Source organism: Seriola dumerili, unplaced genomic scaffold, assembly GCF_002260705.1.
Source record: "Seriola dumerili isolate Sdu_G_001 unplaced genomic scaffold, Sdu_1.0 BDQW01001125.1, whole genome shotgun sequence".
Taxonomy (NCBI): Eukaryota; Metazoa; Chordata; class Actinopteri; order Carangiformes; family Carangidae; genus Seriola; species Seriola dumerili.
This window is the reverse complement of record NW_019175380.1, coordinates 583,469-610,696: the sequence shown is the minus strand read 5'-3', so window position 1 is coordinate 610,696 and position 27,228 is coordinate 583,469. Positions and strand designations below refer to the sequence as shown.

General features: G+C 42.9%; 1 protein-coding gene across 3 annotated transcripts; it reads left to right on the top strand.

Moving 5' to 3' along the window:
• The first annotated feature begins 1,744 nt into the window (after positions 1-1,744).
• Positions 1,745-27,202, top strand: pde1a (phosphodiesterase 1A). Of its 3 annotated transcripts, none has more exons than XM_022767288.1 (16): positions 1,745-3,009; positions 11,842-11,868; positions 17,532-17,645; positions 17,780-17,962; positions 19,336-19,402; positions 20,647-20,763; positions 21,504-21,644; positions 21,860-21,960; positions 22,600-22,725; positions 22,854-22,955; positions 24,179-24,299; positions 25,226-25,307; positions 25,486-25,606; positions 25,734-25,918; positions 26,029-26,235; positions 26,966-27,202. In XM_022767288.1, the coding sequence occupies exons 1-16, from the start codon at positions 2,483-2,485 to the stop codon at positions 27,046-27,048; spliced, it is 2,304 nt and encodes a 767-aa protein (XP_022623009.1). In that variant the 5' UTR covers positions 1,745-2,482; the 3' UTR covers positions 27,049-27,202. The 3 variants fall into 3 exon arrangements, with proteins under 3 accessions (XP_022623009.1, XP_022623008.1, XP_022623010.1); XM_022767287.1 differs by having other exon boundaries at positions 17,532-17,660; XM_022767289.1 differs by lacking the exon at positions 22,600-22,725 and having other exon boundaries at positions 17,532-17,660.
• Positions 27,203-27,228: the final 26 nt, after the last annotated feature.

Below are 27,228 nucleotides of genomic sequence, written 5' to 3'. Positions count from 1 at the left end.
TTAATTCTGTTAATTCTGTTCATCGTGCTAACTTTGCGCTCGCCGCCTCCGTTCTAGAGATTCAGGGGAAACGAGGGTTTGGGTTTAGGGAGAGCTGCACGAGCCTCGTGTCTCAGTCTGACCCAAAGCAAACACAGTAGTCACCTGTCTCACTGTGCAGGGATCTAAATCTGGAACAACATGCTCTCCGTTTACATGTGTCCATTCAGCCTGTGTTTGTGACAGAGAAGAAGTAGCAAAGAAATTCCTGCAGTGATACGACACACACACCCTGCGGTTCTGTCAGTGTTGAAGTTCAGTTCACAAAGGTTAAAATGAACTAGTTAACATTCATAGTTCACAATTTTGAATTTGAACCAAGTTCAGTCCCAAAAAATAAACTCCTTTACTTTTATTTCTTCTGTTTCTTTTTAATTCTTTGTCAGTAGAACCTCCTCCTGTCATCCATCCTCAGCCTCAGACCACTGCCACTTCTCAAACTGCATGAATCACTGTTCACTGCTTCAGAGTCACAGACAGAGATCATTGTTAAAACATGAGAAAAACCAATGTGAGTTTATGTTTCATGTGTAAATGCTGTGAGTTTGACTCAGCTGTTGGTTCATAGTCTGACTCTTTCTTAATGATTTCTTGTGATCATCATTCTCTCAGATATTTCTAAAGATGGTCGGATGCTTCACCTCGATGTGTCGTTTCACATTTGTTACTGATGCGTCTGTTTATTCAGATTTTTATCGTTTGAATCTTTTTATTTGTTCATAAAACTCTTCAAAAGCACTTGCCACATGCCACATGCCGGCTGCCGTAAACCGACTCATGCCGCTGTAAAACTGAAACACAGTTCTTCTTCTTCTGGTGATTTTTTTTGGAGGTTGGCAAACAGCTTTTTGGGTCACTACCGCCACCTTCTGGTCACATTCAGTGTTCATTAGTTGTAAACAGATCCATTTGAGTCCGGTTCTGTTGTTTTTTCCTGTTAAAGGGAGTTTTTCCTCCCACCTGCTGCCTGCTCGCTCTCTGTGGGAACTGTTGGTTTCTCTCTATAATAAAGTAAGGTCTAGACCTTACCCTGTAAAGTGCCGTGAGATAATGTATATTATGATTTGGTGCTATACAAATAAAATTGAATTGAATCCAGTTCATCATTCACCAGCGTGTTCATGCACAACACTGGGTTCTGTTGTCTTTCCACCTCGGCCTCAATTCTTCTCTGTGTCAAAGTGAAGTGACTCGTCCTCATAGGACCCCACAGGATAATCCGCCACTGTGTTTAGTTTCCTCAGGAGACAGTAGAACCGTAGATGATGAGTGTGTGGGGTGAGTTGGCCCAGATATCGATCCCTACGCAGTTAGTTTTCTGTGTTTCCGTTCGGTCAGACTGAAATGATTCATGTTTATTTGGAAAGTTTATTTTTCAGGCTGATTCCCTTGATATCTGCTGTTGAGTCCTGTCCCTCCAAATCTTTACAGCGGAGGTGGACGGTGCAACAATAAGCAAATTTATGGGTTTATGAGTTTTAAAATACGTGTGGTTTCATTTTGGGGCTGTAATGACCTCTGCAGCCTGTAGGGGGCGTCAGCAGGACCTCACACTGATTGTCTGGCTCTGCCACTTGACTCGAGAGGTTTTTGTGACTCTCATTTTCAGGAACATTACATCATCATTGTCTAAAAACCACACACACACACACACACACACACACACTCTCTCTCTCTCACTCTTACACAGGAAAAACACACAGCTCAGCTCAGCACACACACTCTCTCTCAGATGCTGCGGGAGTGGAGGACAGACTGAGATGCCTGTTTGCTGTTTGCATCTGAACGGAGCGTAAAGTTATGTGTGTTTGAATTTGGGAGGGAGGAGGAGGGAGGTCTGTCAGCTGCAGGATTCCATCACTCTTAGCAACCGTTACTGAGTTACCACGGAAACGCTGCGCGATGTTCTCTGCTTCTCCTTTGTCCTCCTCCATCGCTCCCCTCTCTCTCCCCCCCCCTCTCTCTCTCCCTCTCACTCCATCCTGTCTTTATTGCCGGTCGACTTCCTCTGTGCGTTGCTACGGCGATGCTCTGGGACATTCAGCTGGATCATTTTTCCGCCGCAGTGCCGGAGTGCAGAGCTCGAACTGAAGGAAGTCACCAGCTGATCACCTCGTTTACCTGTCAGATGCCGTCAGTCTGTTCCTGCTCGTCAACTTTAAAAAAAAAAACAAAAACTCCACTTTTGTCTTGTGACCTTTTAACCCTTCCGCTTCCCTTACGGATCACGGCATAGCTCTTTGTTTTGGATTGGCCGGGCTGACAGGTGACGTCACAGGAAGTTGGACGAAGTTTTATTGAACCCAAACGGCTGCGATTGGTGTCGATGTTTTCACGACTCCGTCAGTCTGAGAGACGTCCGGACGCTCGGAGAACAAACTCCACTCAGTGAACACAACAACTCTCCAAACACCTCCTTCTCCTCCTTCTCACCCACGCTGAGATGAACGAGGAGGTGGAGGAGTTGCAGCTGCAGGAGCGGGAAGTGCAGCAACAGGAGGGAGAGCAGCAGGAGGAGGTGGAGGTTCAGCAACAGGAGATGCAACAGGCGGGAAAGCAAGGGGAGGAGGAGGAGATGCAGCAGCAGGAGGACAGACAGGCTGAGGAGGTGCAGCAGGTAGAGGGGGAGCAGGTGCAGCAGGAGGATTTGCAGCAACAGGAGCAGCAGGGGGAGGAAGAAGTGGAGATGCAACAAAAGCAGGACGAGGTGCAGCAGAGTGAGGTGGTAGAAGAGGAGGAGGAGATGCAGCAGGTTGAGGAGCTGCAGCAGACCGAGGAGGAGGAGGAGCAGCAACAGCAGCGGCAGGAGGAAGAAGCGCGGACTGAGGGGGTGTCATGGACTGTGCAGCAGCAGAGTGAAGAGGAGCAGGAGTTTGAGAAGGAGCAGCAGCAGATCGAGGAGGCGCAGGAGTTTGTGGATGCTCTGGAGCAGAATCACAACAACCAGGTCCTGATTCGACTGAGAGGAATGTGAGTAAACACACCTCACACGATCAGCTGGCTGATGATGTAATGATGATGATGATGATGATGATGATGATGATGTAATAGCACTACTGATAATTGATCGAAGTGATCGTGCCGGGAGAATCAATCGACCACTGTCAGTTTTGGAATCAGACTGTCAGACTGAGTGTGGTGGCCTGGTTACCGTGGTGATGTGGGCACGGACTGAGGATGGGGGGACGACAAATGACAGAAAATGAGTTGAAAACAGTGGGTGTTCAGCAACCTCACTCACCATGAGAGAGAGTGTGTGTGTGTGTCTGTGTGTGTGTCTGTGTGTGTGTTTGACAGACAGGTTGTCATATCATCAGATACTTTCTCAGACGCTAACAAGCGAACGCCGCGGAGGGAATGACATCACCACATCTGTCTGAATCTTGAGGCTTTAAAGCAAATGTAAAAAAAACCAAAAAAAAACAGCATGTCTTTTTGTGCTCCATAGTTGCCATGGTAACGGCAGAGCGTTGCGATGCAGCAAAGATAGACAGATCAGGAGTGGGGGGGGGGCTCATCACGTGGTCACCGCACACACTGAGCACAGAATCGTCTTTAATGGAGTCTAACGAGCAGGAAACAGCTCATCATGACATGAAATAAAGAGCTGGACATTTAATTGTGGTTCTATAGGACGTTATGTGCCGGACTATTTCATGGCCACACAAAACCACACTTTTACACTTTGGTTTTTTGTACAAATAGGCAAACAATGGGCCCCCGGGTACAGAGATGTAAAAGGTCCCAGGACCCTCCTACACAGGAGGAGGACGCTCAAATCACAGTTTCTTGCAGTTGTTTAGTGTCTCCTGCAGTAGTTCTGCCTCCCTTTGTGCTAATTTTAATTTCTTTGTGGTCATGTTGCATCTCTTTGTAGTCAGTTTCTGTCTCTTTGAGGTCGTTTTGTACCTCTTACTAGTCGGTTTGAGTCTCTTTGATGTTGTTTTTTGTCTCTTTGGAGTCAGTCTGAGCAGCTGAGGTCATTTTGTATCTCTTTCTAGTCGGTTTGAGTCTCTTTGATGTTCTTTTTTTGTCTGTTTGTGGTCTTTTGTCTCTTTGTAGTTGTTCTGAGTCTCTTTGATGTTGCTTTTTGTTTCTTTGAGGTTGTTCTGAGTCTCTTTGTCATCATTTGATTGACTTGCCTGGTTGTCCTGAGCTTTGCAGGTGGTTTTAGTTTGCCTTTGAACAGAGTCAGACTTTGGAAGGACAGTAAACTGAAATCCTGGTGGATCAAAGCACAGCACAGTGCAATACAGTCTGATATGATTAGTTCCCAGGTCGACGGCTCTCCCTCCTAATATGTTCAACAATGGGTCCTCAGATCTTAAGAAATGTCGCATTGGACGGAGTAATGAATGTCTCTGAGGTATAGACAAGAAACGGTGTCATTTAGCTCATTTTAAAGCAAAGAGAAGCTATTTCAGCTCTCTCATGATAATCTGTTTTGCTATGACCATACCCAGCCTGAGGGCGTGTTGTGATACAGGGGGAAGAGTCAAAGAGTAGTTGGAGCGGCCCAGTATCACAGAGAGACACTCAGGGATTAGCTCTCGGCTGTACGTGTCGCTGCACAAATGAAAAATGTCATCGCAGAAACTCCTGAGCTCAGGGCAAGACCAGACAAGCTCACCAAGGTCCCGTCACTCAACTTACACTTTTCACATCTTGCACAGAGACAGGAGGAAGAATTCTGCTCAATTTGATCTTGGAGAAGTGAAGCCGATGGATGACTTGAAGTCTGGCATTGATAGAACATGCTTTGATCCCATCTAACCCCTTTTCCCGTAACTCATTCGAAATCTGCTCACGAGTGTCCTTAATCCACGCCTCTCTAATGTGGAGGGGGAGGTTGGGATTCTAGTCATAGGGTCATAAAAGTTGAATTCTTTGAGCATCGTATCGAAGTGAGGCCTGACAAAATGTCTAATATGCAGATACCGAAGGAAAGCGACCAGGAGAGAGATCAAACGTCACCTGAAGATGAGCGAAAGATGAAAAAGGTTATCTGACCAATGTGAAAAGACAACGTCCATGAAGCCTGACAACTCAGAGAGACCCAGCTCTCCCTTGATTTTTCCCTTAGAATCTGATATGAGTTACACAAAATGAAGCCGTCCTTCAGTTGATTGATTGGACACATTGTGGGTAACGTAGGCGTCAAGTTTTGACAAGGATGAAGACTGTGTGGAATAAAAAAGACGACATCTCTCTGCGTTTGCTGCATTTAAAAAAAACAAACTGTCCATTGTGAATCTGACAGTGTTACAGCATCGCAATGCTAAATCGGTGGAGGACTCTAAATGCTGCAACATACAATGATATTTTGGAAAATAGCTTGCTTCTCAGTGTGAGTGTGTGAATAGGTGATTTAGAGGCAAATTGCAATGCACTTTGGGTAAAAGCACCATCTAAATGCAGCCAGTTACCTATTATCATTCCAACTTTGTGTCAACACTTTGTTTGTCCCTTCCCTGTTTCGTCATGACCATGATGAAACAATGACGCAAAGTCAGATCCATAAAGAAACGGCTCATCACCCAGTGAGTCCTCCTCATCACCAGCATCAGTGTTGGGCCTCACTGATGCTGTTGTGTCTGAATGGGAGTAAATCCAGCAGCAGGTTCAATCTGTAATATTTAACATGCGAACACATGAATTTCATAAGTGCTTTATTTGCCCTTGACAACATGAGAGTGAGTTCTCGTCCTCGTCGCTCCTCAGACCAGGAAGCCAGTCCGTAGAAAAGCTCAACATTTCTGATAAAGCTCCATGTTTTCTTCTTCTTCTGTGTTTTATTTGAAGTGTTGATCCATCAGAAGATATAAAAACCATCTCAGTGTAGTTTCACATCTCCTCTCTCAGGCTTCTCTCTGGAGCTCTAGTAACAACAGGTCGGTGAGCCAATCAGAAGAGAGGAGGCTCTGAGCCTCTCTTCTGATTGGCTGACTGTTTTCTGACTGATCCAATAAAAATATAGCAGATTTCAGGTAAAAACACTCAGAGAAACCAAATCCTGCAAGGTTTGGATGGTGGGTCCAGGTGGGCGGGGCTTGGTGACTGCTTTGTTGTGACATCACAAAGTTCCAGAAGTCCTGACGGCTGGTTTTAAGGCTCAGTTTCTGAATACAGGCTGTGTGCATTTCTCTGTGGACTGAGGCTTTGATACTTTCACAGTATTAATATAGAAGCTAGACCTGATCTATAATCACACTACACATGGACACAGACCTTTACACTGGAGGACCTTTAAGACCATCAGATGCATACAGGACACACAGTACATGCTATAACCAGTGGTGGAGAGTAACTTACCCGAGTACATTTACTCGGGTACTAATGTATATCTAACTACAGTTTTTTATTTTACTTCAGTGTTTCCATCGTCTGCTGCTTTTTATTTCCACTCATTACATTTATACACTAAATCTGTTTGATTGGTTGAACTACTACTAATAGTAATACTTTGTTGAGTCATAAATGAACGTTACTTGCATCAGCAGCAGCAGTGAAGTGAAATGTGTGTGGTATCACTTCCATAAAACTCACACACACAGGTTTATGCCCCTTGGCAGCTCTCGTCGTGATTAACAGACCCAACTTGGTACACAGCATCTTGTATTAGTAACTAGTTGGCGACAGAGCAAAAGATCACAGGAAAAAAAAAAGAATTTACCAGCAGAAGTTTGTGTGTTGGTTGAAAAAGTTGAAGCCAAGAGGCGCATTTCATTTTTGCCAAATCCTGTAATAAACATTGGCGTGTGGATGTGTTATCTGTCCACGGTGATTCAAAGAGAGAGGAACACTGAAGGTGTAAAAATTAAAATTGAACACAGAAGCTCATTTTATAACCTGGAAAAACTCTGAGGGCAGAACTTTCTGCCTTAACGAGTAAAAACAGAACTTTGTTTTATTTTTTATTCCATTTATTTTGCTTTAGAGGAGATTTATTCTTTTGTAGTTTTTCTAGTTACCATCCCACTTGTAAGTGGCGTTCAAGTCAACAACACACACACACACACAGTGAACTTATGTTGGGACACCTGGCAGGCGCGGTTGTTACCGGTCGCTACACACTGTGGCGTATAACAGTTTACTTTTTTTTCTCCATATGTTTTCATGTATGAAAAGAGTTAGAATGAAGAACTCATGCATTTGGTAAATCATGCAAATTATGATAGTTTTTAAAGGTACATTAGATGCCTAGACTGCCTCACTCGTGTTGTAAACATGTTGATGTTGCCTCCTTCAGCAGATACAGATATCACATATTTCTGACATCAGTGACAATACCTAACTGTCAGTACCAATATCAAAACAATACTCTTTGATACTTAAACCTCTGTAACTGATTTTTTTTTGCCACTTTGGGGCAGCGGAAACACAACTTTGACATATCATCATCTCTTTAAGTTGGTTAGCCTGTTAGCCAGTCCAGTGTTCCCTCTCTTTTAGCTCTGTGTTTGGTCTCCACCAGCTCCTGAGGGAAATATCTGGCTCTTTAGCTGCTAAATGCTCCACTATGTTCACCAGCTGCTCTCTGACTGAGTCTCTCTGCTGTTTGCTGAGAAAGAAGTGTGCAGCTTTTAGGGCTATGAGAGTGGGCGAGAGTCCAGGACGGTGAAGTCGTGTCTGGACAGATAAACAACGAGCTGAAACTCACTGTGAAGCTCTGTGAGGATGAGGACGGCTGCAGGTCGAGCTGATAATTCTCTGTAGGTTCATCACTATGATCAACCCCTTCCATCTTTTAACGTTGGTTTCATATTGAATATTTATCATAGTCACTTGAATGAAATGGGCCAAACTTAGAGAAAGTTCCTGATTGAGATCGGTAAACCTCTGATCAAAGACTTAAAGCCACAGATTTTCCCCTTCTCCTGTGTTTTATTGAAGTGTTGATCCATAAGAAGATATACTTTGTCTCCTCTCTCTTCTGATTGGCTGACTGTTTTCTGAGCGATTCAATAAAAATATAGCAGATTTCAGAGAAACCAAATCCTGCAAGGTTTGGATGGTGGGTCCAGGTGGGCGGGGCTTGGTGACTGCTTTGTTGTGACATCACAAAGTTCCAGAAGTCCTGACGGCTGGTTTTAAGGCTCAGTTTCTGAATACAGGCTGTGTGCATTTCTCTGTGGACTGAGGCTTTGATACTTTCACAGTATTAATATAGAAGCTAGAGCTGATCTATAATCACACTACACATGGACACAGACCTTTACACTGGATGGAGCTTTAATAAACAAGTCTAAAAATGGATCAAGGGGCTGTCTTTCAATAGGTGGAAGCTTCTTATGCTCAGTGCAAAGGACATAATGAGGTTTAATAATCAGCTGAACGGTTCAGGTGAAGAAAGTAACTGTAACTGACACTAACACTGCAGGTACGGAGGCTGCAGTCGCAACTTTTCTGATTGTTCAGTTTCTCTGAAATCCACTGAGATGTTAAGTAACACTAAATATGCTCCTGACAAGTTTTATCCAAATTAACGAAAGTGCAGCAAAAACAAACCAAACGGCTCAAAAACTTCCATTAGAACCACAAATAAGACGATGCATCATTCTTATCCCGAAGTCAAGTGTTTCATATTGAGTGTTTTTGTGTGTCTGTGCCAACGGTGCTTGAACCACTAAAAGCCCTTCTGTGTCTTCTTCTATCTCCTGATTGATCAGATTAATTCTTCTTGATGGATATAAACCAAATCTCCAGATCAACAAACAATAAATATCTGTGCTGTTTGGAGGGAAAACAAATAAGTGTACAGATTTTTTTTTTTCTTTTTGTCGTGTTCCCTAGTTTCCATGGTAACAGGAGAGCATTTTGATGCAGCAAACTCTCTGCTGAAGAGAAAGAGAAAAAGAGAAGAAAATGACTATTTTTTATTCATTTTATTCATCCATTTTGTATTCATTTCATTTTCTTTAATTAACCTCACTTTTTTTATTTTTTTTTACTGATGAAACAACGTGCTCCGCAGAGTTCATCAGACTGTTTTATGAGGCATCAAATAGAAATAGAAATCCAATTGAAACAGTTGAGTTGCTGCAATAATAACAGATTAAAAGGCAGGTTAGCTTGTTGTTTGAACTCCAGTCACCTGAAAATGAATTAAAACGAACAGGGAGAACGACATGCACGATGTGGAAACCAACCATGTTATTCTTGCTCTTCATTCTTCTTTATATGTAGTAGATAAATACAGACAGGTGACAAATTAAAGGAAAAACCTAAACATAAAGTGTCTTATTGATTCTCCTACTCTACTGGAGGACGAACCATCTCTCCTAAAGAAGATATCCTCTCATTTGGAGTCTCCCATAGGTGTTGAACTGGGTCCAGATCTGGTGGTAAATCCCAGAGGGGCTTCTTCTGGTGACTCACATCATTTTCATACTCATCAAAGCCTCAGTGACCTCGTGCCCTGAGGATGGAGGCATCTTTCTCCACTCGTTTATTCAGGTTTTTCCTTTAATTCGTCCCTGTTTTTGTATATACATTTATATATCTGTGTGTGTGTGTGAGTGTGTGTGTGTGTGTGTGCACGCTGCAGATGGTTTATTATCAGACTGTTTCATTTTAATGGATGCACTGCTGTTCCTCCAGGCCCGGCGCTCGGTCTTGACGTAGGCGGTGTAGATGGAGTTAAGTGCTAAAAAAGCGCGAAATGCACCCTGCGGTGGCGCATCGCTAACAGACTCACGCAGAGAAGTAATGCATCTAAGAATAAAATACACTTTACATGCTCAGCGGTGCTAATAATGCGAGGAAAAAAATGTGCAAGGAGAAAGTACAAAACATATCAGCTCAAGGAAAGAAAAGTAGAGAAAGAAAGAAAGAAGAAAGAAAAAGAAAATGCTAATTCTTTCTCTGAAGGCGTCAGCCCGGAGAAGTCATGACAGAGTGGTGACTCATTCTTTAGAAACCATCTCTGTCCTCACCTGTCAATGTTGCCTCTGCAGCACACTTTTGTTTTTTTGACTAAAAAAACCCCACAGTGCAGAAACCTGCTCTCTGCGCCGTACCCCGCTTTGTAATTTAGCGCTGGTCCGCCCACGCCAGGCCAGTGTACAATTACAGATCGACCATGAAATAACCGGTTCCTGCTGTCAGATTTCAAAGCTGAGACGTGTCACAGCTGTGATTAGCTGTCGGGGTCAGATCCCGCAGCTGTGATTGGCTAATTTCAGACCAAATGCTCCACATCAACTTGCAGAGTTTATATCTGGTGCATGTACTGAAATCCCAGCGGGGTTTCTTCAGCGGTCCACTTCATGTAACGGATTTAGCAGCGAGCCTCGACCATGGCTTTATTAATTCCTGTGTTGTGTTGAACCTCGGCGTTATTTTCTCCCTCACACACCATGTGTTAATAGTAGTTATATATATTTTTTCTTTTTTCTTCTGACCTTATTAAAACCCGATATCAGGAAAAGTAATGAAGTCGTGACCCTTCACTTTGCCACCTGGGTTTACACATTTACTGAAGGTGACAGAATATGGAAATGAGCGTGAAGCATCCTTCTAACACCTAATTATTTCTAATTTTTTTAATGTATTTTTTGTTATATCCCATGAATCCTCACATGTGACTTGAAACAGACCAATCATAGATAAGCAGGAGGTGAAAATCCGCCGTATTTAACCATGTTTTACAGCTGAGGACTGAGTGGTTTTTATAAAATTAGGAAAAGTCATTGAGAATCAGGCAGATAAAATAATATTAACTATATTTTTCGAGCTGTTTAAGAAGGTCTGGGGTCTCCACCGCCTCAGTCTGAACATTAGGGTTAATAGTTGTGGATACTGTGGTAAAGGAAACAGAAGATTTCCCTCAGACTTCTGTGTTTTTAGATAAAGGAGGAGTTGTCCACACACTGAAATATAAAAGCTTCCAAAATGTTTTTTGACCTCCAAGGTCTTTGTCAGACAAACATCAATGTCCTCCTCAGCATAATGCAGGAATAATTATCCTGTTACTGGATTCAAATTATTCTTTGATGTCTTATTTTAACTTGGTGGATAAAGCACATATAAGTCAACCATGTACTGCTATATTTCCCATAATGCTTTTGGGGGTGTAAACATGAATTACATCCTGAATTTTCACCTATGGGATAAATAGTATATATCTGTCTACTGATCTATGAAGCCACGGTGTCAGTGAGTTATGTTGTGTTCTTTCACCTTTTGGTAAATTGGCACCATTAAAAGTGAGCTGAATTATCTATTAAATGTTCCTGTATATGATATATCTATGAATGTACAGATGACAGTCACTGTTTTACTGTGATACTGAAGAAAACTTAAAAACAGGAAGATTCTCAGGCAACTTCTAGGGTTAAAAAGGAGCGTCTTTTTGCTCTGTTTTTAAAGTTGATTTATAGAGATTTATCTGCAACGGATATTAGGAATAATGATCTTCACGGGAAGCGTAGGTCATATTGAATCTAAAAATGTGTGTATCACGTCTCTGTGTTCAGATGTGGCTGAGTTATAACACTGGGAAGGAGATCATTCTGATGCAAATTGCAGCAGTCGGGCACAAATGGTCTGAAAGTAGCTGAACAGCCTGGATGAGCTGAGTGTGTCAGAGACGCTGCAGCTGCTGACTGTGAGGATAAGAGGGCTCTGCAGAGATAAATGTGGCCACCATTCAGATATGTTCATGGGGGCTTGGCCTTGACCACCTGAACACACACACACACGTTCACATGGTCAGTTTTAATGAGTTTATGATGAAGACTGTGAAGTCAGCGTGTGATTGGTTCACTTGAGTGACTCTTGTGTTTTTGTTTCTGTTTACAGGCAGAAATATAAAAGTACATCACAGAGGTAAGACGCACACACACACACACACACACACACACACACACACACACACACACACACACACACACACACACACACACACACAGAGGAAGCTCTCAGTCTGAAGTAGAGGACTGAAGAGGCTCTCACTCCTCCTACACACACCTGGACTGCTTGTCTGTCTCTACCTGTCTTTTTGTGTCTGTCTATTTTTGTACAGACAAACCCTCTCACACTGTTTGTCTGACTGAGTGCGTGTCTGAATTATTGTCCAAATCACAATGTGGATGAGTGAAATATCCAAATCGAAGGAGCTGCAAATTTTTTTCTGATGAAGGTAAAATGAGTCACAGACCTTAAGTGAAGTGTTGTGTTGTCTACAAATCATATTCTCCAGACACAAAGGAAACATGTTTGTTTGGTACAAGAACCAACACAAATCACATCATCATCATTTTTATACTTTTTTCAGTGAAAATTAAATGAAAATAAAATGATCATTCCAACTGAAATCATGACTCATATCTTAATTGCAACATGATTTTTTTTGTGTGCGTATCGTTCAGCCCTAACGCTGCGTCTGCTTGTTGCTTGGTGACAGGGGTCATGATGCCGTTTCAGACATTTATTAAACAGACGAAATTCTACAAATGAGTATAATGTTCTGTAAACTACCACACGATTATCGAGGCCAAAAGAATTCACTGCACTGATATCGATCACGATGTCTGTCCATCAAGATTCAAGACTAAACAGTCGTCAAGCAGATGATGGTGGAATGTAACTAAGTACATTTACTCATGTACTTCAGTGCACATTTGTGGTACTGTGGTACTTTTTACTTCATTATATTGATCTTTATCTTTACAGCTTTATTTACTTTGCAAATGTTTCGGCCCCAAACAGGAAGAGCTTATAAAATATGATGTTTTCTTTTAAATTAAACTACCAAAATTAAATTAAACTATGAGTCAATTGACAGAAAATTAATTGGCAGCTATTTTGATAATTGTTTAAATTATAACGTTTTATATTTCCAGATTTTCACATGTGAAGATGTTTTGCTTTTCTTTTGATTGTTTCAATTTATTTTTAATAATTTGGACAAAACAAAACATTAGGATGTGACCTGCAGCTCTGGACAGCGTTCCTGACTATTTGGAGACTTTTTAACGACACAATCAATCAATTAATCAATCGAGTAAAAGATGAGGGGATTAATTATTAATCTATAATGAATATAATCATTAGTTATAGTACTATACAAAATAAAATATATAGAAATTAGCTGCACCTCAAGCAACTACAGCAATAAAGTCCTGCCTTTAAATGAATGGATCAGTTACAATAATCTAATATATATATATATACAGTATATATATATATAATAACAGAGCAGTCACAGGGACAGTAACTTGTAATGGAGTATTTTGATTAGTACTTCTACTGGCTGAGAAAGATTCAACTTGAAATGAAAATGCAGTGCAGGAGCGACAGCCTGGAGAACCAGTCATGCTTGTACTTTTATCAAAATGTAATAAAAGCTGATGCTTGTAGTTCAGAGCTTCTTTCTATGATGAAAAAAAGCTGGAGGGACTCGAATAAGAAAAACTATGTTTAAAAAACCAATTGTTGAAAGTAGTAAGTTCAATTTTCAAGCTACTTGAACTCAACTTTTTCCATTTTATGATATATTTCTACTGATTTTTACTCCACTACATTTATTCAACCACTAGTTACTGGTTATATCACAGATTAAGATTTTACATAAAGAAAAGATATGATTATAAAATCCAGTGCACTGGTAAAGATTAAACCTTCTGTGTGTTGTTGTGTCTCCTTGTCATGTTTTAGAAGTTGCTGGGTTGCATTGACATTTCCCCTCTAAACTTCTCACATGGTTTTATTTGAAACTAAGTACAAGTACCTCAGAACTGTACTCAAGTAATTGTACTTCATTACACTTCACCACTCAATAAAATCTGAAGGATCTTTGATGAAAACGAGAAGCTTGAGTCTCTGCAGTCTTGAACTTTAGTTCTCCCTCGCCCCGTCTCCCTGTTCTGACTCCAGCTGTAACCATGGCAACTAAAACAGATTTCGTCCAGTTTACAAGAAGGTGTTTGGTTACCGTGACGACGGCAGGATGCCTGGTCACTGCGGAGTCTTTATGTCTCCCCTGTTGTCAGTCTCCTCCGTTGTAAACAGTCAAACCACCCCTCTATCCTGCAGGAAGAAATGATTTCATCCATCCATCTGTCCGTTAATATCCGTCTGTTCATACACCAGGACTGTAGGTAGCAGCTGGGTGGATATATAGTATGAGCTTCTACCTATATATAAAATATTGAGAATAAAAATCTAAAAAAGTAAGGAACTTTTTAAATGAATGGTACAGTGTGGTTGGAAACATGTTTTTCGTCTCAAGCCCAATTAAAAACATTGCAGGTGAGGTGGAGAATAAAGTGTTCACTGTGCTCCAAGTCAAGCTCAACTTAAAGAAGTGATTTTAACCAGCGGGAAATTACAGGATATGGTCTGAAATAGACGTGGACATACAGTGTGGGAGAGCTGAGGGGAGGCAGAAATACTGTGTGAAGTGAAACAGTCAAAAAATCATGAAACACATATTGATATCATTCAGTGTGGCTCACACGTCCTGAGGATATCGTTATTTCAGATGTCTGTCCAGAATAAACCTCAAATCTGCTTCAGAAATGCTTCAGAACTTCACTGGGAGTCGTCATGTTTTTAAGTTTCCTTCAGTATCACATTGATCCAGTGATGGTTGTCTGAACATCCGTGGATACACTTTTAATGATTTGATAAATTCAACAGTGTAACCATGCCATTTCCAACACTTTGTTGGCACAATCGTGGCGTGAACTGTGGGCTTAGGGCTACGCCTCTTGTTCCGGGCAGTCACCCAGCCGCCCTGGCATCCCGGCTGTTAGGGAGCAGCCGGGAAGCAGAGCTGCACTTCCAGTTCACTGGGCCTCTCCTCCCTGACGGCAAATTAACCATTATTGCTATAGGAGACAGAGGAATGACTAAACACAAAACACACAGAGCAAGAGAAAGCAAGAGAGAGCCATCGCCACCTTTATACTGTAGTTAAAACCTGCACCAAATCATTTTGAAAGAGCAACTGACATCAGATGGGAGAAGTCCAACATTCAGTTGACCAATGGTGCAGCGTAATCACTCAACTCTGTCACTCAGTCAGTCAGTCAATCAAAGATATTCACAGATATAGCCAAAAATCACAGGGCTCAAAAGAGAATATTACAACAGCATATATGATAAGCTTTTGCCTTCCCAAGCAGGGTGCTCATCAAATGGTTTGAATGTTTTCTGTTGTCCTATTGGTTCCCAAATTTTCCTTTATGTTTAGGAGAGGAGAGAAGAGAGGAGGCTCTGAGCCTCTCTTCTGGTTGGCTGACTGTTTTCTGAGTGATCCAATAAAAATATAGCAGATTTCAGGTAAAAACACTCAGAGAAACCAAATCCTGCAAGGTTTGGATGGTGGGTCCAGGTGGGCGGGGCTTGGTGACTGCTTTGTTGTGACATCACAAAGTTCCAGAAGTCCTGACGGCTGGTTTTAAGGCTCAGTTTCTGAATACAGGCTGTGTGCATTTCTCTGTGGACTGAGGCTTTGATACTTTCACAGTATTAATATAGAAGCTAGAGCTGATCTATAATCACACTACACATGGACAGACACCTTAACACTGGAGGAGCTTTAAAGTACAGGAGGACCAGCGAGTTCACAGAACAACAGTAGGAAAGTGCAGCTATAATTATTACAGGGAGGGGGGGGGATTACCCACCTGCGTGCTTTGGACAGGATTAAAACCACCGACAGGAGCAGGTGATGTTAAAATCACCCCACCTCCCCTAGAGAAATTAATCCACTCTGAATGGGGCTTTAGATGAGAGGATTAATATCAAAGATAGCTTCGTGTTTATCTGAGCTCAGGGCGTCAGGACTGAGCTGCTGCACCGACTGACAAAGACAGAGCGAGCTACAAGTCTATAAGACAACATGTTTGTTTCCTGGAGGAGACTCCCGTTACTAGCTGTGGGTGTCAGCTGATTGACAGGAGGCAGAGATGTCATGTGTCCATCTGGAGGAAACAGATTTTCATGTTCCCGTTGTGCGGTGTGAAGAGGACAGCAGCTGTGTGGGGGCAAAGTATGAGGAGCGGTGCTTCCTCCTGTCTGTTAGCAGGTGTATGTATCTGCACAGACGATGGATGAGGACTAGTGTTGGGCTGAAGTTACGTAGAATAACACACGTCACAACAGAGGACATTAAGTTAACAGGCACATACAGCACAGAGCAGCAACAACTTTCTACAAGTTCAAGTGCTAAAAGCTGCAGTTCCTCTAACGACCACTAGAGTCTGGCTCCAACAGTGAGTCAGTCCCCATAGACTCCCATGTTAAAACTTTACAGCAGAAGTAATCATGTTTACAGCCTGGTACAAAAACTGTTTTGGTCTCTAGAGCTGATTTCCTCCTTCATGACACCTGTTTATATAACTCACCTGATTACATTTTATTAAGGACTACAGTTATGGAGGATTGAGGGCGTGGCGCTTCGAGTTACAGGTGGGGTTGTTGGATTAGCTTGTCGTTAGGGGCGGAGTCAGGCACTGCCAAGATGGTGACAGTGTGTCGTGACAGTCGTGTTTTTAGTCTCATCTCTTTAACCAGCAGATGCTGCTGGATGAGCTCTGTCTCTCTCTTTCATCATTTCATTCTTTACAACTTTAAACCCTTTGAAAACTTGGTGTCAAACCTGAAACTTTTCTCTGTAACAGAAATAAAGTCCCGACTGACGTTAAAGAACAGAGAGAAGGTGTCTTAGGTGTTCTTCATGAGTTCAGCAGTTCTTCCTCATCAGGACTGTGTGGGTGAGGCTGGATCAGGTGTGACTGACAGTGGCCTGGCAACATAAACAAACAACCACACAACTGACATCAGATTTTGATTCAAATGTTTAAACATTTTCCACCTTTTGTCCCTTTGGACGAGTGAGAAAAGCAGAAATCTGTGAGATTAAATAATCAAAACTGTTCTACGTTTGGCAGAAATGAGTCCTCATGTTATAGACTGTATCTCATGATAAGACACTGATGGAGAAAATAAATTTTAAAGGTCGTTGAAAGTGGATTAAATTAAAGTCTGGTTATTTCAAAATGACTTCAACACAGTAATTGAACCTAAACGTGTTGTTGTTTGTGCAGCCGCACAGTGAGATATGAGAACAAACGATCATACGAGTCAACAAATTTATCTCCACCATGATCGGAACAACACATACGTTAATACCTGTGGCTGTTGTGTAGCTGTTAGAGATAAATGACTGTTCGCCACAGTCGCTGATACTGTTGCCTTCACTGCTGAGTCTCATGAGGTCAGAGACTGGACCAACGCCCTGTTCTCCACACACAGGCCCCCCCCCCATCTACCCAAGCTCATCATCATCATCTAATGAACCGTAATAGACCCAAAAATAACACCTCAAAAATTAAAACTGTTATTAATTCATGAGCCACGAGCTAATCACCTTATTCAATAATTATATTCATACAGACTGTGTATTTTCTAATAACTGCTGTGTGTGTGTGTGTGTGTGTGTGTGTGTGTGTGTGTGTGTGTGTGTGTGTGTGTGTGGTCAGGCTGAAGGGGGTCCTGGAGCAGATGGACCGGGGCATCGTGGACCTGCAGGAGCTCCGCAGGAACCTGGAGCTCGCTGCTGCCATGTTGGACGCTGTTTACACCGATGAGACCAGGTGGGATGGACGGAAGTAAGAAGGGAACAAAAGGAGGGAGGGAGGGAGGGAGGGCAGATGGAGGTTGCGGTAAATAAATCTTTGTCCCTGGTGATCCAAGCTGTGGTCGACAGGTGTTTGTTTCTGCTCCGCAGGCGTCTGCTGGACACTGAGGACGAGCTCAGCGACTTGCAGGCCGAGTCGGTGCCCAGCGAGGTACGTGATTGGCTGGCGTGCACCTTCAGCAGGAAGATGGGCGTGGCCAAGCGGCGCCCCGAGGAGAAGCCGAGATTCAGGAGCATCGTCCACGCAGTGCAGGCTGGCATCTTTGTGGAGAGGTAAACGTCGCTCCTGTCAGGAGTCAATTGTCAGAAATCCCACAGATCTTTTCTCCAAACATCTGCAGCAGATGTTTGAAAGAAGGTGATGCAGCTACAGCTACACCAGTGCTCCCACTCTCACTCTAACTGGTACTGGACTGTAAAATGACTAATACACATCTGTGAGTTAATATTCAGACTTAGTGCATAAACTACATGGCCAAAAGTATATGGACACCTCACATACTTATATGTATTACATTTTGTCTTAGGCTGTTTCTCCTGGTCTGGCTCCTTAGTTTAAGGAAATCTTAATGCTACAGAATACAATGATATTTCTAACAACTATGTGTGAGCAGTTTGTGTTTGTCCCTGTTTCAACATGACAGAGCTGCTGTGCACGAAGCGGCTCCATAAAGGAATGACTTTATCTGTTTGGTAGTCAATTCAGTTCAATACAAGAAACTTTATTTGTCCCCAGGCGGCAATTGAAAGACCACATAGAGTAAAAGACACAAAATACACAAAAATAAACACACAACCAGTGCAAGACAAACTGTACTCATTAAGAAAAATAACAACAATGACATGAAGAAACAAACTGCTCCGTGACCAACATCAGTGTTGAACCTCATTAATGCTGCTGTGTCTGGATGGGAGTAAAAACCCTGCAGCTGGTTCAACATCTGGTGGAAAGACTGAGACCAGGAGAGAGGAGGCTGTTAGAGCAGAACATTAATGTAGTAAGATGTACAAAATGGGAGGAATGTACAGGTGTCCGCATACTTTTGGCCACGTGGTGCTAATAACAGGCGAAACTGTGAGTCCTGGAAGTCCAGTCCTCAGATCGTCTCAGACTAAAGACATTCAGATGTTCTTTTGGTTATTTATGTCGTCGGCGTCGGAGGAAAGAAAACAATCAACAACTTCTTCGAAAACACACTCCAGAAAACATCCGGCCGACTTCGCCGCAGATGTGATTACAAGGTCGAACATGAAGTGTAACGATGTTAGCGTGCGAGCGAGCTGGAGATGGAGATCACATATAGGGAAACTATCACAGGTCCAATATCATTAGAGTGTAAATGACTTGCAGTGATAGAATGGTATCAGTTCATCTGCTGCAGCTTAATGACGCATGAAATCAAAAAATATCTGCTGCGCTCGTTCTGTGTGAGTGTGTGTGTGTGTGTGTTTTGAAGACGGTTACCATGGCGACAAACAATCCATCCTGGTCACAAACTGTGGAGGAGGGCGGCTGGAGTGGGTCTGTGTGTGAGGAGTGTTTATATGCATGCAAACTGTCTGTGTTTATGTGTGTGAGATTTGAGCATGATGATTTTATCTTTGTGGGTGTGTGTGTGTGTGTGTGTGTGTGTGTGTGACATCAGGATGTACAGACGGACATCCAACATGGCAGGTCTGACCTATCCTCCCACGGCCTTGACTGCTCTAAAGGTAAAAACTGTTTTATTGCTGCGGTCCCAACATCAGGAAGTGACATCATCTTATTGTATTAACCCCGTGTTTGATTGGAAGTTAAAAAAGTCCAGTAAAGTCAGAGCTCAGACACTGGGAGTCAGTTTTGTTTCCTTAATCACCAGTTGAAAAAAGTGTGTAAAAAAACCTTTAATTTGAAAGGAAAGGAGGAGGTAAAGAAGGAAGGAAGAGGTAGACAAGGAAAGTAAAGAAGGAAAGAAGAAATGAGGAGCTAGGAAAAGAAAGAAAAGGAAGAAGTAGAGAAGAAATGGAGGGAAGTGCTATAGCAAGAACAGAGGAGGTGGAGAACAGCAGGAAAATGTAAAGACAAAAAAGACGAGACAAAAAAGAAAAGGAGGATGATATGAGGTGGAAAAATGAAAGGAGGAATTAAAGAAGGGAGAGTTAGCGATGAAAAGAAAAAAGGAGGAAGCAGAGGAGAATGTGAGGTGGTAGAGAAAAGAAAGGAAAGAAGAAAGATAAGGAAGGAAAAGAGGTGATAAACAAGGACTTAAATGGAAATTAAAAGGAGGCAGAAAAGGAAAGGAGGAGGTGAGGAAGGAAAGAGGGATGTAGATAAGGAGAAGGGAGGACAGAGGAAGAAAAGAGTAGGGAGGGAAGTAAAGAAGGAAGTTAGAAACAGAAAACCACACAGAAGGGAAGGAAGTGAGGATGCAGACAAGGAAAAGACAATGGTCAAAAGGAGGAGAAAGGGAAGGAGGTAAAGAAGGAAAAAAGGAGATGAGGATGGGTGCATGAGGTAGAGAAGAAAAGGATGGGGTAGGGAAGAAGGAGGCAGAGAAGAGGTAGAGTAGGAAAGGAGGAGGTAGTGACAAAAAGGAGGGGGTAGAAGAAGAAAGGAGGAGGTACTGAAGGAAAAGGAAGTTGAAAAGGAGTAGTCAATAACGAAGGGAAGGAGATTGACACAAAAAGGAGGAAAGAAGGAGATAAAGAAAAGGTAGATACCAAAAGGAGGAGTTAGAGGAAGAAGGAAGGAAAATAAAACGTCAAACATAATTGTGAACTAATGAATAACTAGAATCATTAATGTCATTGTGTATCCTGTTTCCTCCCAGTGTGAGTTAACATTATGATCACACTGCCCTCTGGTGGTAGATACACCTCATTACACCACATTAGACTGAGTGAGTGGAGCCAATCAGTTCGATCCAACCTGCTCCGTCCCCGTGTTATATGATGATGTTTTACTGGTTGTTTTCCAGGAAGTGGATCAGTGGTCGTTCGATGTTTTCTCTTTCCACGAGGCCACGGGAGACCACGCCCTCAAGTTCCTGGTCTACGACCTGCTGACCCGCTATGACCTCGTCAACAGGTTCAGGGTACACACAACTTCATATCATTAAGAGCTGTGGGGTCGAGGTGTTCCTGATCCTGAAGTGTGGAGAAGCAACCCGAACATGACATGCTTAAATTACTTTTTAGAACACCCTGATTTTTTCAGTTTTATTAGCTTAGCTCAGCACAATGAGTGGAAATGGAGGGAAACAACTAGCCCGGCTCGCTCTGAAGCTCACTAATTAACACTTTCTATCTTGTTTGTGACCCACTGATTCCAGGAAGTTTCTTCGCCCAGTGAAGAAATAGTCTCGTGTTTCTTCTTATTGGACAAACAGTACAGTCGTACATCACTGTCACCAAAGAAGAAAAGTGGAGATGCGATCATGTAATTACAACTTCCGTATCTTGTAATTATGAGACTCCGGTTTTTGTTATCGTGACTCAGCGTCTCAGAATTACACAACAATTCTACAGATACAGATCTGGCAATTATAAATGAATGATCTCGTTATCGCAACATATTGTTAGTGTAATAATGAGAGGCTGTCATAATTACAAGATGCTGAAGTCATAGAGGATCATGCTCCAAAACTAGAAGTTTCACCGTCTGTGGATTTAAGATGGATTGGTTTCATTAAATATTTAGGGTGCATGTGGTGGAGGGGAAGTTCAAGATTACAGGTTTTTTAATAAAGAAATGTCAAGTGCTCATAGCACCTGTAGCACCTGTAGCACCTGCAGTACCTGCAGTACCTGTACTACCTGTAGCACCTGTGTTCAGATCCCAGTCCAGGCTCTGGTGCAGTTCGTTGAAGCTCTGGAGAACGGCTACAGCAAACACAGGAACCCCTACCACAACCTGATCCACGCCGCTGATGTCACTCAGACCGCCCACTTCCTGATGCTGCACACTGGACTGATGGTAACACACACACACACACACACACACACACACACACACACACACACACTTTTACATTACATTAGGGGTTCTTTGTCCCCTAAAGGAGGTCGAGTCCCCACAATGTGACATACACAGCACAACATGAGTAATACAAATACACAGACACACACTAAAATTGTGTGTGTGTGTGTGTGTGTGTGTGTGTGTGTGTGTGTGTGTGTGTGTTTGTGCAGCACTGGCTCAGCGAGTTGGAGATTCTCGCGATGGTTTTCGCTGCAGCGATTCACGACTTCGAACACACGGGAACCACCAACAACTTCCACATCCACACCAGGTAACGTAGACAGGTGACATGTGACCAATGAATCTGTGGGATCTGATTGGACGACGGAAGTTCCTCTCACAGACCGGACCTGATGGTGAAAGTACGACATGACCCTTTTTAAAACTGTAACTCTGACAGTCTACAGTCATGCAGCTCTGAGAGGCTGTGAGCTAAATGCTAACAGCATGCTAACATGCTGACGTTTAGCGGGTGTAATGTTCAATGTGTTAGCATGCTAACATTAGCATGAATTGTTAAACACAGTACAAAAGAGGTTGATGGGGATGTCAATGGATTTGCAGGTATTCAATCTTAATAGAATAGAATCAATACACACAAACACACACACACACACTCCTCTTAGAGCTGCAGTGTTTGCATCTCTGCTGTTGTGTGTGTGTGTGTGTGTGTGTGCACTGACTCACACACTGAACATTTGTGCACGTGTGTGATTAAGAAAGTAAGTAATCAATAATCAGATTTCATGACAATCCATCCAATAGTTGATGAAGTATTTCAGTGTGGAAGGACAGATCGACTTTATCCTTCCAGGAAATAACAAGAACACAAACCTGTTGTCGGGGACTCTATGTGTGAAAGGCAGCAGCAGACGCCAGCGTGTGATTGGTCGTTGTGTCTGTCCGTCAGGTCGGAGGTGGCCATTTTGTACAACGACAGGTCGGTGCTGGAGAACCATCACGTCAGCGCCGCCTACAGGCTGATGGCAGAGGAGGACATGAACATCCTGGTCAACCTGAACAAGGACGACTGGAGGTTCACACACACACACACACACACACACACACACACACACACACACACACACTCTGTCTCTCTCTCTTTCTGTCATGGTAACGGATCACTGATCATCTCGATTGTGTGTGTGTATTGATTATTGGCAGGGAGCTGAGGTCTCTGGTCATAGAGATGGTGATGTCCACAGACATGTCCTGTCACTTCCAGCAGATCAAGACCATGAGGAACGCCCTGACACAGACACACAGGTCAGTGCTGCTGCCACGACCTTTGACCTCTCACCTTCCATTAAAACACAGTTCAGTTTTTTTTACATTTATAAAGACATTATTTATGTGACAATATGTGTTGCGATGAAAATTATATGACAGGATTAAATAGTTCTGATGGACGAGGAGAGAAGCAGGTTTCAAGACGTTGGAAGACGTATTGATCCTTTACTTAAGTTAAAGTACAAATACCACACTGTAAAAATACTTAAAGTCCTTCATTAAAAAAGTTCCCTAAGTATTATCAACAAAAGTCCTTAAACTATCAGAAGCTAGTGATTATTTTTCATTACTGATCTGTAATGTTGTATGTAAGAATAGTTGAATGTAAAACAGTGAAAAGCAGTAAATCCTCACGTTTAATCGATCCAATAATCCATTCATTATTTCAGCTCTGAGTTGATACATGTAGTTTAATCTATAATACAGCATCATGTTCTCTTCATATATTTTGTATGTTAAGTCTTCATTAGTGGCATGAGATAGAAATATTCAAATAAAGTGGAAGTACAGTCTGTGACGCTCTGATTCTTTTAAGAAGATACTGGGAGCAGATTGTCGTCAATGTGGCTGTGAGTCAAATTTAGCTCAGACTTCATCATTAGACCAAAATGTAGAGACCTGCGCCCTGCAGTCTGTCAGCCGGCCTCACACAGGCAGACTGTGTGAAGCTGCTCCATCTGACGGAGACGACCAGATCATCAGTGGGAGTCTGGAGAAACGGTCCAACATAACGTCCTGCAGGCTGCTGAACTACAGTCTGTCTGTGAGTCCCTGAAGGGGCCTCCCCAGGAATAACTCAGAGTCTGAGTCCAGCACTGTGTGTGTCAGTCCTGCTGGAGGTGTGTGTGTGTGTGTCTGTCTGTGTGTGTGTGTGTGTGTGTGGGCAGCTGTCACGCTTCACCAGCTCACGCTTGAATGAGATTTTGGGGAAGATGCTGGCCTCAGCCTGTCGACATGCTGGCTCTGCTTGTGCTGCTGCAGCAGCTGTGTGGAGAGCAGCGCTCTGAACACTGTGACCACAACACGAAATAAAAGACACTGTCCTCCCCTCACACAGGAGACACAGGAGACACAGGAGAGCAGGGGGTCTTTTCCATACACAGTCAGATTCACTAGATTTAGATAATCTAATCTATCTAATCACAGTTTATTATTGAATGATGTTTACATGAGGCTCTGTTCCCTCTCTCTCTCTGCAGCATAGACAAAGTGAAGGTTTTGTCTCTGATGCTTCACGCTGCAGACATTAGTCATCCAGCCAAAGCCTGGCCGCTGCACTACCGCTGGACTCACAGTCTGATGGAGGAGTTCTTTAGACAGGTGCGCGCACACACACACACACACACATACACACACATACATTGCAGGAGTGTGTATGAGGCTGTAGTAAGAGTAACGCTCCATATTTAAAGAGTTTGGTTGGTGGCATCTTTTTCGCAGGCTTTCCAAAAGTGTAACAAATAATGTAGCCAGATCTACCCAAGCTAGCCATGTTAGCCAAACACATGTTGGTCCTCTTTGTCACTACATAAGCCAAGCAGCCAAACTGGGTGACACTGCAACGACCTAAAACACTTCCATCAGGAGAAATGAAAAATTTGTTTTGGGGGCTCGTGTTTTTGTCGATGCATCGTTTCAGTATTTGCTGCGTGTTTGCTGTTCATGTTTTTGCTTCCTGCAGCACGTTTTTTCATTTGCAGCAGTTTTGTTTTGTATTTTTCTGTGTGTTCTTGAATCTGCATCGTTTCTGAATTCGCAGCTCATTTCTCCTAATGGAAGTGTTTTGGGCCGTTGCAGTGTGTTTGCCCTCGTCTGCCACGGTACGATAATAATAATAAACTTTATTTAGCATCTTTCATACAAAATGAAAAGTGAAGCACTTTGTGAAATGAACATGTTAAAATCACTGATGTAAAATGAGATAATAATTATTATATCATAGAAATAATAGATTAAATAATTAAAAAATAAGAAAAATAAGGGAAAAAAATCAGTAAGACATAAATACTTAAATACAGCATTTAAAGGAAGTGCTCAGCAAAGTGCAAAATTTCAGAGCTGTTTACAGGCTGAGGTGAAGAGATAAGTTGTTTATCTTTCTTTTAAAAATGCTTGTGAGTGAGTGTAGCATGTAAACATCTGAACGTTTGCTTTGCTTTGTTTAAAATGATCAAGAGGCAAAAAGTAGATGCAAATACCACAGAGTTGATTTAAAAACACACAGCATGTTCATGTGTCTTTTCCAGGGAGATAAAGAGGTGGAGCTCGGCCTTCCTTTTTCTCCTCTCTGTGACCGTAAAGCTACGATGATCGCCCAATCACAGATAGGTAAGAACAACCACCAGCACACCACAGGCAGGTGAGGAGCACAGTAAACTAGCAGCAGATCACAGGGTTTAACAGGAGGCTGTCGGTGTTTATGAACTCTGGTTCAACAGTGACACCTGCTGGAGGTGTGAGGAGCTGAAGAGGACTCAGTGTTTGTCTTCTCTCTGTGCGGCCGCAGGTTTCATAGACTTCATCGTGGAGCCGACCTTCAGCGTCCTGATCGACACCACGGAGAAGGTGATTGGTCCCCTGATAGAGGAGGACAGGAAGGCCAGAGAGACAGGAAACAGGAGGTCCAGGTACTGATGCTATCACTGCCACAATACAGTCAAACTGATGATGTAGGTGAAGTTAATTTAGACTGTATCTCATTATCTGACTCTCAGTCCGTGCTTCCTCTTGGTCCATAACTCTGCTCTGTTCCAGTTTAACAGGAAGCGGCTCTGTTACCGTGGAGTCGGTGCAGAGACACAACAGCGGTCGCCACGGAAACAGTGATGATGGACAGATGGACTTTTCTCTGACCGCCATCGACCTGCCGGCTCTGAGGCTACACCTGTCCGGCGTCATCGCCAGCAACAAGGACCGCTGGAAAGAGCTTTCTGTTCAGGGTATACACACACACACACACACACACACACACACACACACACACACACAGGAAGGTTTAAATTATAGGTAACCTGATAAAGAATCGTGTGTGTGTGTGGGTCGTGCACAGAACTGGCCAATAAGGAGCGAGAGGAGCAGGAGAGGTTGGAGTCCAACATCAACTCAGACGTCCAGTCTCTTCCAGCCTCACCCAACCACAGCGTCCCCGATGGACACACCTCTGACCAATCACAGAACTCAGACGGATCCCCACCTGATCAGACACAAGGCCACAAGTCACCTGACCACATGCCTGCAGATCACCTGACCTGGAATGGTACAGACATGACACAATACATGTTAACATTTCATAGATGATATACAGCATACATATATATATATATATATATATGTATATGTGTGTGTGTGTGTGTGTGAGATGGTTTCCAAGCTTCACAGTTCTGTTTTTACTTCTAATTTCATATGGGCAGACATAGATATCGTTATGGTTTAAACTTGATTAGCTTAATTTAGTATCAGTTTAGTCACTTGTTTAAGCTTAAAAAATAATCACTTATTGGGATGTAAAACATTTACATTTATCTGATACGACCACGGAGCTAAAGGTCAGATCAGACCGCCAGGTTCAGAGGCCAATGATTGGACAAAGCTAACACAAAGAAAAATTAAAACACACGGAGAAATTCAGGTGTGTTCCTCGTTTCATAAATAATTCATTTAATAATTAATTGGAAAACTGTTTTTGTTTCTTACATTTATTTTATTCAGTGGCCAAAATAAAGACGAATCAGTCATGTTACATTCCTGACAGCAGATGAAGTCAGAGACCAGAGCTGTGCACGTTCATTTAAAGTGACTGATGACGAGACTTTAATTAGTCTTAATGAAAAACTGTTGCTTCTGAAGGAACTCAGTTTCTTCTGGGGGAGAACGACCCCACCCCCCTCGGCGACAGCAGAGTAGGGTCTTCATGTCCGTACGAATGCAAACATTTGCTAAACTTAAACACACAGTGTGCTGACCTGTTGCTATGGTAACTGTTGCAGGGGCACGGCTGGGCGAGGAGAAGGAGGAGGAGGAGGAGGAGGAAGAGGAGGAGGACAATGATGAAGTGCCTGAAAACGCCTGATGACACTCCGCGGCAAACTCACCACTATATCTGTGGTGGTGGCAGATCACCATGGCAACAGGCGGCGCGGTGCAGTGACAGCGAGAGTTCAGACTCTTCTGTTTTAAACACAGCAGCCGACTCAGTGGCCCCTTCCCTCCTTACTTCGGTGGACCCCCCCCCCCCCCCAATCCCCCCCCA

Coding starts and splice junctions, on each gene's coding strand:
- pde1a (XM_022767287.1), top strand. CDS start 2,483: ATGAACGAGGAGGTGGAGGAGTTGCAGCTGCAGGAGCGGGAAGTGCAG. Junction 17,661..17,779: donor ACCAGGTGGGATGGACGGAA/GTAAGAAGGGAA, acceptor TCTGCTCCGCAG/GCGTCTGCTGGACACTGAGG. Junction 20,764..21,503: donor ACCTCGTCAACAGGTTCAGG/GTACACACAACT, acceptor ACCTGTGTTCAG/ATCCCAGTCCAGGCTCTGGT.